The following is a 14419-nucleotide window of genomic DNA, read 5'->3' on the forward strand; positions in this document are numbered from 1 at the left end:
ATGGGGAGTGCATAGTTCATCCTGTCATGAGAGGAGACAGTCAATGCACCTTTCTGGATGTAACCTAGGTACTTATTATAATTTAAAGTTCTTAATTCACTTTATTAATTACAGAGTTAATTATGTCTGTGTAAAGGGAACCGTGGGCTTTGCAGAGTCAACTTGTTATTTGTTTTTTAAAAAAAGTGAAAATTTTTTTCTCTAAGTACTAATTAGCATGGGTGTGTTTTATATTCGCTCCTAATACAGTTTCCAATCTTGAAAGATAACCACAGACAGCACCACTGTCACACTGTCACAAAAAGGAAATTTTAAACAATTCTGTTAGAAATGTTTTAACTGATTCATTATGTCCTGGAGAGAAGCTTATTTGATATCTTACAAGTAATACCACAGCTATTTAGAATGCTGTTAACATCCCAATTCCTAATTGGCAATAACATACATGCTATCACTTCAGAATGAGAACTATCTTAGAAGTCCTGGCCAAAGGCATTTGAGAAATAAGTTGAAAGAGAAATTGGGCGGGAGGTGGGGAATTCCTGGGGCATGATTAGAGTCAGCCTGACTTTCCAAATACACAAATGCCAGGGCATGGGACTATTTTAGGTACATTTTTGGTCTGCCCTTTTGATACTTCATCTGGTAGATCTACATTAAGGATTATAAATATATTTATATATCAATATTTAACATCACTTTGTAAGCACTTAAAGGGCAAGGGAAAACTTAACTTCTGCCTCTTTAGTGTCCCTCACTAAACAAAAATCAAGACTATGCCAGCAAATCCCGGATGCTCTATGATTCTGCTGGATCTTGTCCAAATTAGGCTCTAAATATTTAGCATATTTAGCCTCATCTGGTGGCCCATTTATTCTTTAAATTGGAGAAGGAAGTATGGACCATAATAAGTAATGTAAAACCTCAAATCAGTAATAATATTCCAACATCAGTGTAAATTAATGCTTTTGGAGTTGTTCAATTTGAGTCATAGATACATGGCTGTATGTTACCCTAATTTTGTCTATGTATGAAATTTTCCATAATAAAAGAACAAAAAATGCAAGCCTCTGCAAGTAGCCTGATTTGTCTCATGGAAAAATTCTTTAGACCCACATTCTAACTAATTCTGTCCTCAGACTGCAAATATAATTTCTGGTAACATCAGAGAAAATAACTAGCAGAGAAGCCGTGATAAGTGTTCCAAAAATGTAGGATGATCCCTGAACATAAATGAGGGGAAGAAAAAAACTTAAATTTATAGTTTAATACTCAAGCTCATACTGATCTTGCTGTATTTTATTACAGTAGTTCCATTTTAAAAAACGTGACAGCTAATGTTCTTTACAGCTTACAAATGTAGTAAGTTAAGAAAATGAAGCCATAGCAACATTGGCTTCTGCACCCAGAACAAATACCTCTCTACTAGGTGCTCTGTAAAGAAGTACTTTTCAGGTTATCCTAGACTCAGAGGCGTCCCCCGCCTCGAAGAAATTATAATATGGACTAACGCATCATTTTATCAACAGCAGTAATGAATTGATTAGGCCAATACATCCTGCCTACCTTACCTATTTTCATTTCTACAAAAGAAAGCTACAAACAAAACCAAAAAGCTTATGTAGACTCAGAACAATATATGACTATGAAGAATCCTTTTCATAAAAGGTTAAAATACTTCTTTACCACTAAATTATTTTTAAGGAATAAAGTGTGAAAACTCTTTTAGTAACTAACGAAAGTAGAGAAAAAATTTCATCTATTACTGAAAACCTTTTATATAAATGCTTAGAGTATTTTGATTTGAAAGCTAAAAATGCATGCAGTAATATTAGAATCTTCAGTGACCCTTTATTCTCTATACCTTGAACCTGTTTAAATTCTGCTTTGAGCCCCTTATTTATTCTATGAGCCTTCCTAAGAATTCAAGGGTTAACGCATAACCTAGAAAAGAATGCCACTTAAATTTAGTGGAGAAAATAGAGAAATTTTACTTATTTAAAAAAGTATGAGGGGAGAGGGGATAGGACTAGGTAAGAATGACCACTTAACTGTATTAGGAATACTGGTGTGCAATAAGATATTTTTTAAAAAGAGGAAAAGATTTTTTAATATCACCATTATTAATACTAATTGATATAGCTGATATGACTGTATAGGAAGATAAAACAAAGAAATTACTCAAAACCATTACCAAAGAATCAATGAGGTTAATCAAGTGTGATATAAATGATAATCATAAAAGCCAACGTTTTTGTAAATACTCAGCAATTAGAAGAAATTTGAAAACAATATTCCATTTGCAATTTGAAAAATAAATATATTAAAACTTCTTAAATTTAATAGAATGTATATAACTTTTATAAAACCACAAACCTCCTGGGTTAAAAATAAGGTTTCTGGGCTTCCCTGGTGGCGCAGTGGTTGAGAGTCCGCCTGCCGATGCTGGGGACGCAGGTTCGTGCCCCGGTCCGGGAAGATCCCACATGCCGCGGAGTGGCTAGGCCCGTGAGCCATGGCCGTTGAGCCTGCGCGTCCAGAGTCTGTGCTCCGCAACGGGAGACGCCACAACGGTGAGAGACCCGCGTACCACAACAACAACAAAAAATAAGGTTTGAAACAATAGAAAAAAATACCCCCAAAAGTGACAGCTTCCACTGTTTACAATTAAGACTTTTCTACAATGAAAACTAAAACAACAAATGTGTCATAAGAGTTTCATTGTACTTCTCATCTGTAAAAAAAATTATACTGTTTGTAGGTCACACAAAAACTTGGAGCATCTGAATTTTCAAGGGCAAAGTCACTTTCTGTATGTGTGCTGGCTAAAACGGCCCCTATCTGATCTTTAAAGAGTTCAAATTTATATCATCAAGCCCCAAATTAATCATTATTCAAAGGACATATGCAAATGCTAACAAATGAGATGGAGAGGTAAGAAGGACAATCTCGTATTGAATATTTACTGGGCATTATAAAGCTGCGTAGTTCTTTTCTTATTTTTCTATTGAAGTTGAACACAAGAAGAAAAGCATGCAGAACATAAAGGTTCCGCTCAGTAAATCAGGACAAGCAAGCATCATGCAGCCACCATGGAGGTGTAGAAATAGAGCACTGCCAGTACCACGAGTCCCCTGCAGATCCGCCTGATCATTAACCCCTTCTTCCTCTCCAAGGGGAATGATCATGACTTGTAAACACTGAGATCATACAGTATATATCCTTTAGCATATGGGTTCTTTTGCTCAATATTATGTTTTTGAGATACATCCATTTTGTTGTGTGAGCTGAGTTTGTTCATTTTCGTTTACAGTATTTTATTTCTAGGCAGGAACATATAATAATTTACTTACCTACTATATCACAAATGCACATTTTCCACACCTCCCCAATATGAAGCGAGACCAAATAATGCTGCTATAAGCATTCACATACATACCACTGGGTTGTACCATTCCCGTGCAGAGTGGAACAGCAGGGTCATAACGTATACATACGTTCAGCTTCAACACTGCCAACTAATTTACCCAAGTGGTTGTACCGATTTACATTCCAGCAACAGTGTATGAGAATTTCCTTGCCCATATTCCTACAAACTATTGTTAGTCCTTTTAATTTAGTGTTCTGGTAGGTGTGTAGTAGTTACATGCCATTAGGGTTTTAGTTTGCATTTCTCTAATGACTTGTGGTCTTGAGCACCTTTTCTTATTTTTACTGGACATTTGGCCATCTTTTTGGTGAAGTAGCTGCTCAAGTCTCTCACTCATTTTTCTATTGGGTTGTCTTTTTCTCACTGGTCTGCAGTGACCCCTACCCCCACCCTACTGGCACAGCCACCCCTCACCTCCAAGGAACCGTAACTCCAACAGTGACGATACTACCACAGTGAAGACCCCCTGTGGGCAAGTACTCGTCTACGTCATCTCACTAATCCCAGCCCTGTATGGTGTGTTCTATAACTATCCCTATTTTAGAGATGAGGCAAAAACACACAGCCAAGAAATGAAAGAGCCCGGGTTCAAGTCCAAGTCTGCTCTGGGGATCCCAAACCAGGCACCCCTCACTGCTCTCCTGCCACCATGTGCCCACATAGTCTCACTGCTCACCCAGGAAGCCTCTTGGCTGCAGAGCACACCCCAGGCCTGTTCCCTCAGTATTCTAAATCCTATCATGCCTTTATTCATTCCACAAACCCTGTGAAAAGGAAATCAAAATGAAGTCGGTATTGCTAACAGAGCTCTCTAAAATGGAGCCAAGAGGCCACCGAGGAAGTTGAGACTTGTACACGTCTCAGCCCAGATGGAAGAGCTCTTTGTCAGACTGCTGCAAATATCTTCTCCCACTCTGTGGCTTGCCCTTTCACTCTCTTTAAAGGTGATTTGTGATGGACAGAAATTCTTGATTTTAATAAAATCCAGTTTATAATTTTCCTTTTGTAGTTAATACTTTTTGTGTGCTCTTTAAGAAAACTTCACATACTCTAAGGCCACATATTTTCCTATACTGCCTCCTAAAATATTTATTGTTTTACCTTTCACAAATACATCTACAATCCACTGGGAATTTATTTTGAGTGTGATGTGAGATAGGGGTCTTGCTTCACTTTGTTCCAAATGAATATACATGATGCTCTAGCACCATTACTGAAATACATTTCCACTGTTCTGTGTGCCACCTTTCCCAAAAATCAATTGTCTGTGTACACATACACTTGTTTCTGGATTCCTTATTCTGTTCCACTGATCTACTGAACCAAGGATATTGTGTATCCTTGTACCAATAGAACACTGTCTTTATTAACCTAGCTTAATTTTCATTAAAAATATTGAGACCTATCAAACAAGTTGTTCCACTTTGTTCTTGAAAAGTGTATGGCCTTGAGCTTCCCTGGTGGCGCAGTGGTTGAGAGTCCGCCTGCCGATGCAGGGGACACGGGTTCGTGCCCCGCGCCGGGAAGATCCCACATGCCGCGGAGCAGCTAGGCCCGTGAGCCATGGCCGCTGAGCCTGCATGTCCCGAACCTGTGCTCCGCAACAGGAGAGGCCACAACAGTGAGAGGCCTGCGTACTGCAAAAAAAAAGTGTATGGGCTTTTCTCAGCCTTTTGCATTTTCATATAAATGTATCTCTTTTAATGATTGTCACAACCCTGTATGTAACTAAATCTTAACCCACTTTAAAAAACATGGCAAAGCAACCCTAAAGGACTTATATTACTTGACCGAGATCATAAAACTGCACAGCCTAGATTTGAACCCAGGAGTGTGTTTGTGCAAAGGGCACACTTTACAATATCCTGCATGCCTATAAACTTAACGTGAAAATGTCAAACCTAAAAATATACACCAGTAAAAATAACAATAAAGTATTATTTTACTACCTATTTAACTTATTATAAGTAACGTTAAGATAACTAATTCTACCAATGCTGGCAAATTTATTGTGAAATTGGTACAACAGTACCAATTCTGCCAATAGAAGTGAAAATTACTACAATTCTTTTAGAGTTCTAAGAAACTAATAGTGATTACTACTAATAAAGGTACAAGAGAACTTGATGTCCTGAAGGATTGATTTAGTTACTGCCTGCTTAAAGCCCGATTGTTATAAATGTGGGTCATGTCTCACTCCCGTTCTAGCGCTATTAAGGAGATGAAATGGATAGATCTTTGGTAGGTAAAGGAGAGAAAAGATTTATGGACAATTCCCAAATGTCTGGCTTGAGCAAAGGGTACTCATAGAATTAATACTCTATGAATTAATATTTCTTTAGCAGCTAGGCACTGTGGTAAGTGCTTGACATAAATTATCTCATCTCATCCTGCCAACTCTAGCAGGTATTACTGCTGCCCCAAATTACAAATTAAAAAAAAATAGGAACAGGAAAGAAAGTACAGGATATCAGATCTTAACTGAAACCTTCAGTTGCTAAGTCCTTTCCACCATAACCAACTGCTAATAACCATGTGATATCTATTTCACAGCTGAGCTGAAAAACTAGCTTTTCCACTGGGGAATATACAAGTGACTGGAAAACAAGAGCCAGGTAGCTGTCAGAATTTCATTGTAACTGAATGTAGTAAGTCACATGGGAGCCTTTTGACATTACTGCCCCTAGCAAAGTCACCTTTGAAAACAATACTACATTTGTTTGCTTGGGGTTTTCTGCCTTTTTTCCCCCTTAAATGCTGGCACTGTAAGCTTAAAAAAAAAAGAAAAAAAGATGTTTAGATCTTTAATCTATGTTAGAAACCATGTAATAGCTAACCCCACACTTTTTACAATCCCACTACAGTGACAGCAGAAATCTTGGGATTTGGTTTTTAACATATTCTGACACAAATTATAACTAGGTATTGGGCACCCCTGGTGGCGCAGTGGTTGAGAGTCCACCTGCCGACGCAGGGGATGTGGGTTCCTGCCCTGGTCCGGGAGGATCCCACGTGCCACAGAGCATCTGGGCCCGTGGGCCATGGCCACTGAGCCTGCGCGTCCGGAGCGCTCCGCAACAGGAGAGGCCACAACAGTAAGAGGCCCGCGTACCGCCAAAAAAAAAAAAACAAACTAGGTATTACATGTATAAAAAACAAGATCCTACTGTATAGCTCAGGGAATTATATTCAATATCCTGTGATAAACCATAATGGAAAAGAATATATACGTGTATAACTGAGTCACTTTGCTGTAAAGCAGAAATTAAACATAACAGTGTAAATCAACTATACTTCAATAAAATTTTTAAACAACAGCTAGGTATTACAGACTCATGAAAAGATAAGGGATCATTATGATACACTTTGGTATAACTGGGCAGAAGAAAATAATTTTCTTACATACATAAGAGGATTGTAACTACAAGTAGGGAAGAAATGGATCTGCTTCATTCTGTACTCTTTAGACCACATTAGTAATACTGAGCAATACACTTACTCAATCAGAGTAACAATTTTTATCTAAGAGTTAAGATTTATAATGTAGAGTCCTGGAAATTATTTACAAAGTTTCTATTTCATTGGGTCTGAAGATGGGGCCTAGAAATCTGATTTTTTAAATGTTTCTAGAAAACAGCCAGAAAACAATTAACAAAATGGCAATAAGCACATACCTATCGACAATTACTTTAAATGTAAATGGACTAAATTCTCCAATCAAGACAGTGGCTGAACTGATTAAAAAAAAAAAAAAAAGACCTATCTAAATGCTGCCTACAAGAGACTCACTTCACATATGAGAAGAAACACAGACTAAAAGTGAAGGGATGAAAAAAAAGATAATCCATGCAAATGGAAACTAAAAGAAACCTAGGGTAGCCATACTTAGACAAAATAGGCATTAAGACAAAGATTGTAGTAAGAAATAAAGAAGGCCATTACATAACGATAAAGGAGTCAATATAACAAGAGGATACATGTGTAAATACTTATGTGCTCCCACCACAGGAGCACATAAATATAAAAAGCAAACATTAACAGACCTAAGGGAGAAATAGACTACAGTACTTTAATAGTAGGGAATGTTAATACCACACTTTCACCAACAGATAGGTCATCTAGACAGATAATCAATAGGAAACATTGGCCTTAAATGACACGCTGACCAGATGGACTTACAGACATATACAGGATATCCATCCAAAAGCAACACAATACACATTCTTCTCAAGTGGCACTGGAACATCCTCCAGGATAGATCATATGTCAGGCCTCAACCAAGTCTTTAAAAAATTAAAAAGACTGAAATCACATCAAGCATCTTTTCTGACCACAAAGCTATGAAACCACAAATCAGTTACATGAAGAAAACTAGAAAATTCACATATTTGTGGAGATTAAACAACATGCTACTAAATAACCAATGGTCAAAGAAGAAATCAAAAGAGAACTCAAATGACCTTGAGACAATGAAAACAGAAATACAATTTATCAAAACTTACAGGATGCAGCAAAAGTAGTTCTAAGAAGGAAGTCCAAAGCAATAAATGCCTACATCAAGAAACAAGAAAAATCTCCAAGAATCTAACAAGACACCTGAAGGAACTAGAAAAAGAAGAACAAATGAAGCATAAAGTTAGCAGAAGGAAGGAAATAACAAAGATTAGCACAGAAATAAATGAAATAGAGACTAAAATGAGAACAGAAAAGATCAATGCATCCAAAAGCTGCTTTTGTTAAAAGATAAACAAAACTGACAAACCTTAGCTAGACTCACCAAGAACAAAGGAGAGAGAACTCAAATAAATATAATCAGAAATTAAAGAGAAGATATTAAAACTGACACCACAGAAACACAAAGGATAATAAGACTACTATGAACAATTATATACCAACAAATTGAACAACCTACAAGGAATGGACAAATTCCTAGAAACATAAACCTAAGAGACTGAGTCATGAAGAAATATCAATAGAAAACTGAACAGACTCAGTGCTAATTAGAAGACTGAAATAATAACCAAAAACCTCCCAACAAACAAGAGTTCAGAACCAGATGGCTTCACTGGTGAATTTAACAAAACATTTAAACAATACCAATCCTTCTCAAACTATTCCCCAAAAAAATTAAAGAGAAAAGCACACTTCCAAACTCATTTTGTGGGCCAGCATTACCCTGACACCAAAACCAGAGTAGGACATTACAAAAAAAGATAATTACAGGTGAAAATCCCTGATGAACACAGATTCAAAAATCCTCAACAAAATATTAGCAAACCAACTCAACAATCCATTAAAAGGATCATACACCATGATCGAGTGGGATTTATTCCAGGCTGCAAGGATGTTTCAACATCCACAAATCAATCAATGTGATACACCACATTAACAAAATGAAAGATAAAAATCTTATGATCATCTTGATGCAGAAAAATGATCTGACAAAATTCCACATCCATTTATGATAAAAAAAGAAAACTCTCAATGAAGTGGGTAAAGAAGGAATGTACCTCAACATAATAAAGGCCATATATGAAAAGCCAACAGCTAACATTATATTCGTGGTGAAATACTGAAAGCTTTTCCCCAAAGATCAGGAACGAGGCAAGGATGCCCACTCTAGCCGCTTTTATTCAACAGAGTATTAGAACTCCTACAAAGAGCAAGAAAAAGAAAAGGCATCCAAATCAAAAAGGTAAATCAGAAAGTAAAACTGTTACTTTTTGCAGCTGACATGATATTATATAGAGAAAACCCTAGAGACTCCACCAAAACACTGTTAAAACTAAGAAACAAATTCAGTAAAGTTCCAGAATACAAAACCAATAATAGAAAAAAATCTGTTGGCTTCTATACACTAATAATATGAGAAAGAAATTCAGAAAACAATCCCATTTACAATTGCATTAAAAAGAATAAATACCTAGGAGTCAATTTAACCAAGGAGGTTAAAGACCTGTGGACTGAAAACAATCTAAGACACTGATGAAAGAAACTGTAGAAGATGAAATAACAGAATGGAATGAAATAATATCCCATGCTCACTGACTGGAAAAATTAATACTGTTAAAATGTCCATACTAACCGAAGCAATCTACAGATTCAATGCAATCCCTATCAAAATTCCAATGGAATTTTTCACAGACATAGAAAAAACAATCCTAAGATTTCTATGGAACAAACAGACAAAAATCTTAAGAACAAAGCTAGCGGCATCATGCTCCCTAATTTCAAATCGTTATTACAAAACTATTGTAATCAGAACAGTATGGTACTGGCATAAAAACAGACACATAGATCAATGGAACAGAATACAGAACCCAGAAATAAACTCATGAATATATGGTCAGTTACTTTACAACAAAGGTGCCAAGTATATGCAGTGGGGAAAGAACAATCTCTTCAATAAATGGTGTTGGGAAAACTGGACAACCACATGTAAAAACAATGAAACTGGAACACTATCTTACATAACACAAAAGTCAACTAAAAATGACTAAAGAATTGAATGTAAGAACTGAAACCATAAAACTCCTAGAAAACATAGGTGGTAAACAATCATCTTGGAAATGATTGTTTGGATTTGACACCAAAAGCAAAGGCAACAAAAGCAAAAATAAACAGTGGGACTACATCAAACTAAAAAGCTTCTGCACAGCAAAAGAAACCATCAACAAAATGAAAAGGCAAGCTGCCAAAAAGGAAAAAATATTCCAAATCATATATCTGATACGGAGTTAATATCCAAAATATATAAAGAACTCATAACTCAATAGCAAAAACACACCATCTGATTTTTAAAAATGGGCAGAGAATCTGAATAGACATTTTCCCAAAGGAGACATACAGATTTCCAACAGGCACATGAAAAGATATTCAACATCACTTAATCATCAAGGAAATGCAAATCAAAACCACAATGAGATATCATCTCACAAGAGTTAGAATGGCTATTATCAAAGAGACAAGTGGGCTTCCCTAGTGGCACAGTGGTTGAGAGTCTACCTGCCGATGCGGGGGACACGGGTTCGTGCCCTGATCCGGGAGGATCCCACATGCCGCGGAGCGGCTGGGCCCGTGAGCCATGGCCGCTGAGCCTGCGCATCCGGAGGCTGTTGCTCCGCAACGGGAGAGGCCACAACAGTGAGAGGCCCGCTTACCGCAAAAAAAAAAAAAAAAAAAAAAAAGCGACAAGAGAGAAGTGTTGGAGAGGATGTAGAGAAAAGGGAACCCTAGTGCACGGTCAGTAGGAATGTAAATTGGTGCAGCCACAATGGAAAATGGTATGCAGATTCCTCAAAAAAATTAAAAATAGAACCACCATATGATCCAGCAATTCCAATTCTACGTATTTATCCAAAGAAAATGAAAACACTAACTCAAAAAGGTATGTGCATCCCCATGTTGTTGCAGCATCATTTGGCAACAACAGTCATCATGACATGACAGCAGTCAACAACATGACAGCAGTCAACATCAACCTAAGTGCTCCTCAATGGATGAATGGATAAAGAAAACGTCACACTCACTCACACACACACACACACACACACACACACACACACACACACACAGGAATATTATGTAGCCAAATAAAAGAAGGAAATCTTGCCATTTGCAAAAACATGGCTGGACTCTAATGGCATTACACTAAGTGAAGTAAGTCAGACAGAGAAAGACAAATACCATATGATCTCATTTACATATGAAATCCAAAACAAAAAAAGAAGTTCACAGATACAAAGAACAGATTGGTGATTGCCAGAGGCCGGGGGTGGGGGGTGGAGGGTGGGCAAAATAGATAAAAGGGGGGTCAATAGGTACAAACTTCCAGTTATAAAATAAATAACTCATGGGGCTGTAATGTACAGCAAGGTGACTACAGTTAACAAAATTGCATATCTGAAAGTTGCTACTAAGAGAGTAGATCATTTTGCAATATATATAAATATCGAATCATGTTGTATACCTAATACCAATAAATTGCTATATGTCAACTACATTTCAATTTTTTTTTTCTTTCACCTGGTAAGGATCACTTTATTAGATCAAGTGAAAGTCTCAGGAGTATTACAAATGGAATTGTAAGAGGAGATGCAGGTTGGAAGAAATGGGCCTTTGCAAACAGATCAACTGAATCAAGCCCAGAAGTCAGTGAATTGCGTACCATCATGTAATAGTGATAGATTTTAAAAATAGCTTTTTTTTGAAAAACTATGTGTTAATTGTGTACACAAATAAATAGGAGTAAAACTTAGTTTCCTCCCTCAGGAGATTATAATGTCATTGGGGAAACAAATATATCAAATGGCTATAAAACAAGGCAGAATTAAATAAATGTTTAAAGAAGCAACAAGGTATGCATTGTAAAAATGTAGAGGATAGGGCTATCATTCTCCATTTGAACATTTCAAGGATAATACAAACACAGTGACCCAATATAGAACTCATCATTTGTGCCCAAAACAGTCTACCTCCTATACTCTAGCTCATTCTATCTTTCCTAAATTCCTTTTTTTAACTTTATTTTTTTATACAGCAGGTTCTTATTAGTTATCCATTTTATACATATTAGTGTATACATGTCAATCCCAATCTCCCAGTTCATCACAGTACCACCCCCACCCCACCCCCAGCCACCTTGCTCCCTTGGTGTCCAGACGTTTGTTCTCTACCTCTGTGCCTCAATTTCTGCCCTGCAAACCGGTTCATCTGTACCATTACATTTCAATTTTAAAAAAAGAAAAAAGTTTCTATTTCATATGTATCAAATACATATCCTATATACATATGCATATAAAAAGAAATTAATACAATGAACTCCCATATATCCACTGCCCCTGTTTTAAACACTGCTCTTTACCAGGACCTTAGAAGCCCCCTGATCTCATCCTCTTCCCTCCCCTAAGGTAACTGTTAGCCTGACTTCTGACTTCTGTGTTAATCATTCCCTTGCTTTTCAGATTAGTTTTGCCTTTAATACACATATATATACATACATATATAAATGTATATATCCCTGAACAATGTATTTTTGGTTTTTAAAAACTTAATCGAAATCACAAACCTAGATACACAAGGGCAGGGTACCCTTATAGATGAAGGACAGTAAGGAAGGATAGGGAAAGATAAACTGAACAGTCTCTGTGTCACTCTGTGTCCAGTTTCAGCCTTCCAGAAAGCTAAGAGAATTCGTCTCTGGAAAAGTTATGAGTTATGAGGCCAAGTTATGAGGCAAAGACATGAATCCTGGAAAACACAGGTCAACCACAGTCAAGGCTTCTAGCTGGGTAATGTAGGTTAGTATCATTGAACCTACAACAGAAATACAGATGAGAGAGCAGGCTCTGTTCATCTTTTGTTTCTAAGCTCACTACGGCCACCCACCAGAACTTAGCAGTAGGTCAAAGCAGAATATATCTGAGAGGTGAACCAGTATCCTCAACTGAGCCACACAGCAGGGCATGAGGGGAAAGCTGGAACTTCCATAGTACATAGTCAAGGCAAGCTAAGAACAGATCAATTCTGGACCAAGCTCACCAGAGTATTCTGTCCTCAGCTTAAAAAGACAACCGTGACAGCAAGCACCTTGGTAATTCTGCATTTCTAGGTCCTCATTCACAGCCCTCCAACTGGAGTGGTTGCCCTCTATATACAGTACACAGCCAGCACCTTGGAATCTCCTAAAAGTAGCTCTGGGGATTCCCCTCATCTCCCTCCTTCTTGGATCTCCTGTTTCCTATACCCCACTGTCTTCCTTTTTCTTAATTTACTCTCAATTGGTGTTTCTCATTTCTCATCCTCCAATAGCTATTTTTTTTGGCCGTACCACACGCCTTGCAGAATCTTAGTTCCCCAAGCAGGGACCGAACCCACACCCTCGGCAGTGAAAGCAGGGTCCTAATCACTGGACCGCCAGGGAATTCCTTCCAGTAGTTTTTAATAAAGGGGACAAGAGAAGTAAATATTTTCAGACCTTGCATGTCTGAAAATATCTTTATTCCAGTTGGCCATAATTTGGCTGAGTACATACTTCTAAGTTCAAAATCATTTTCCTTCAGAATTCTGAAGGCATTGCTCCACTGTTTTCTCATGTCTAGGTTGCTGCATAAAAATCCAAAGCCATTCTGATTCCTTATCCTTTATACATAACCTGTTTTTTGCATTCTCGAATCATCTCTTTGCCTTCCAGTGTTTCGAAGTTTCCTAATGATGTATCTTAGCATGGGTATATTTTCACTTATTCGGTTGGACACTCAGTAGGCACACTCAATCTGAAAACTCTAACCTTCAATTTTGAATAACTTTCTTGAATTATTTATTATTTTCTCCTTTTCATTTCTCCTCTTTTATCTGGATCTTCTTGGTATGGGTATTGAAATTCAGGAATAGTTTGCTAAGTGCGCTCTCTTTTATTTTCCACGTGTCTTTTCACTCTACTTTTTGGGAGATTTCCTGAACATTATCTTACAGTGCTCCTAAAATTTCATTTCTACTATAATATTTTAAATTCTTTTCTTTGTTGTCTGATTATGCCTTTTACAGAATCCTTTTTTTACTTCCACCTCATCTCTTATCTTTCGTAATATATTAATAATGGGGAGAGTTTTCTTTCCTCCTTGCAAAGTCTCTTCCAAGTGCTTTTCCCTGTTTATTTGTTTCAGTTCCCATCTTCCATCTTCAATATAAGAGGCTTTCCTTAAATAACTGGTAATACTTGGGTGTTTGCTTATGATTAAGAGCAGGGGACTAAAAAGCTTGTAATTGAACTTGTGGGTGGGGCTTGGTAATTTAGATCTTCAAAGAAATTCATGTCAGGTGTTTTCTCTAGGGCTACTTAGAAACCCCTGAGAACATTTCAATCTCCTATTGGCTACCAGCATTCTATGAACCTAGAAGAGAAATGGAGATGAGAGTCGGAGTGGGGGTGAGGCGATGCCCCCAGATTCAGTATGCATAAATCATTTATTCTTCTATTTCCATCACAGT

General features: G+C 37.3%; 1 protein-coding gene across 14 annotated transcripts in view; it reads right to left on the bottom strand.

Moving 5' to 3' along the window:
* Positions 1-14419, bottom strand: part of LOC116759471 (cytochrome c oxidase assembly factor 1 homolog) — a 157993-nt gene that overhangs the window by 67045 nt on the left and 76529 nt on the right. For 4 of the 14 annotated variants that reach the window (XR_004351454.1, XR_004351453.1, XM_032643283.1 and 1 more), the window contains exon 1: positions 2377-2491. The exons of 9 other annotated variants lie outside the window; for them this stretch is intronic. Coding sequence is in view for 3 of the 5 variants with exons in the window: in XM_032643283.1 (XP_032499174.1) it covers positions 2377-2488 (112 nt within the window). In the remaining 2 variants the exon portion in view is untranslated. Of the gene's footprint in view, positions 1-2376; positions 2544-14419 lie in introns of those variants that run through there. One more of the 14 variants, XM_032643281.1, reaches the window with a different exon arrangement.

The sequence above is a fragment of the Phocoena sinus genome, chromosome 9, assembly GCF_008692025.1.
Source record: "Phocoena sinus isolate mPhoSin1 chromosome 9, mPhoSin1.pri, whole genome shotgun sequence".
NCBI classification, from domain to species: domain Eukaryota; kingdom Metazoa; phylum Chordata; class Mammalia; order Artiodactyla; family Phocoenidae; genus Phocoena; species Phocoena sinus.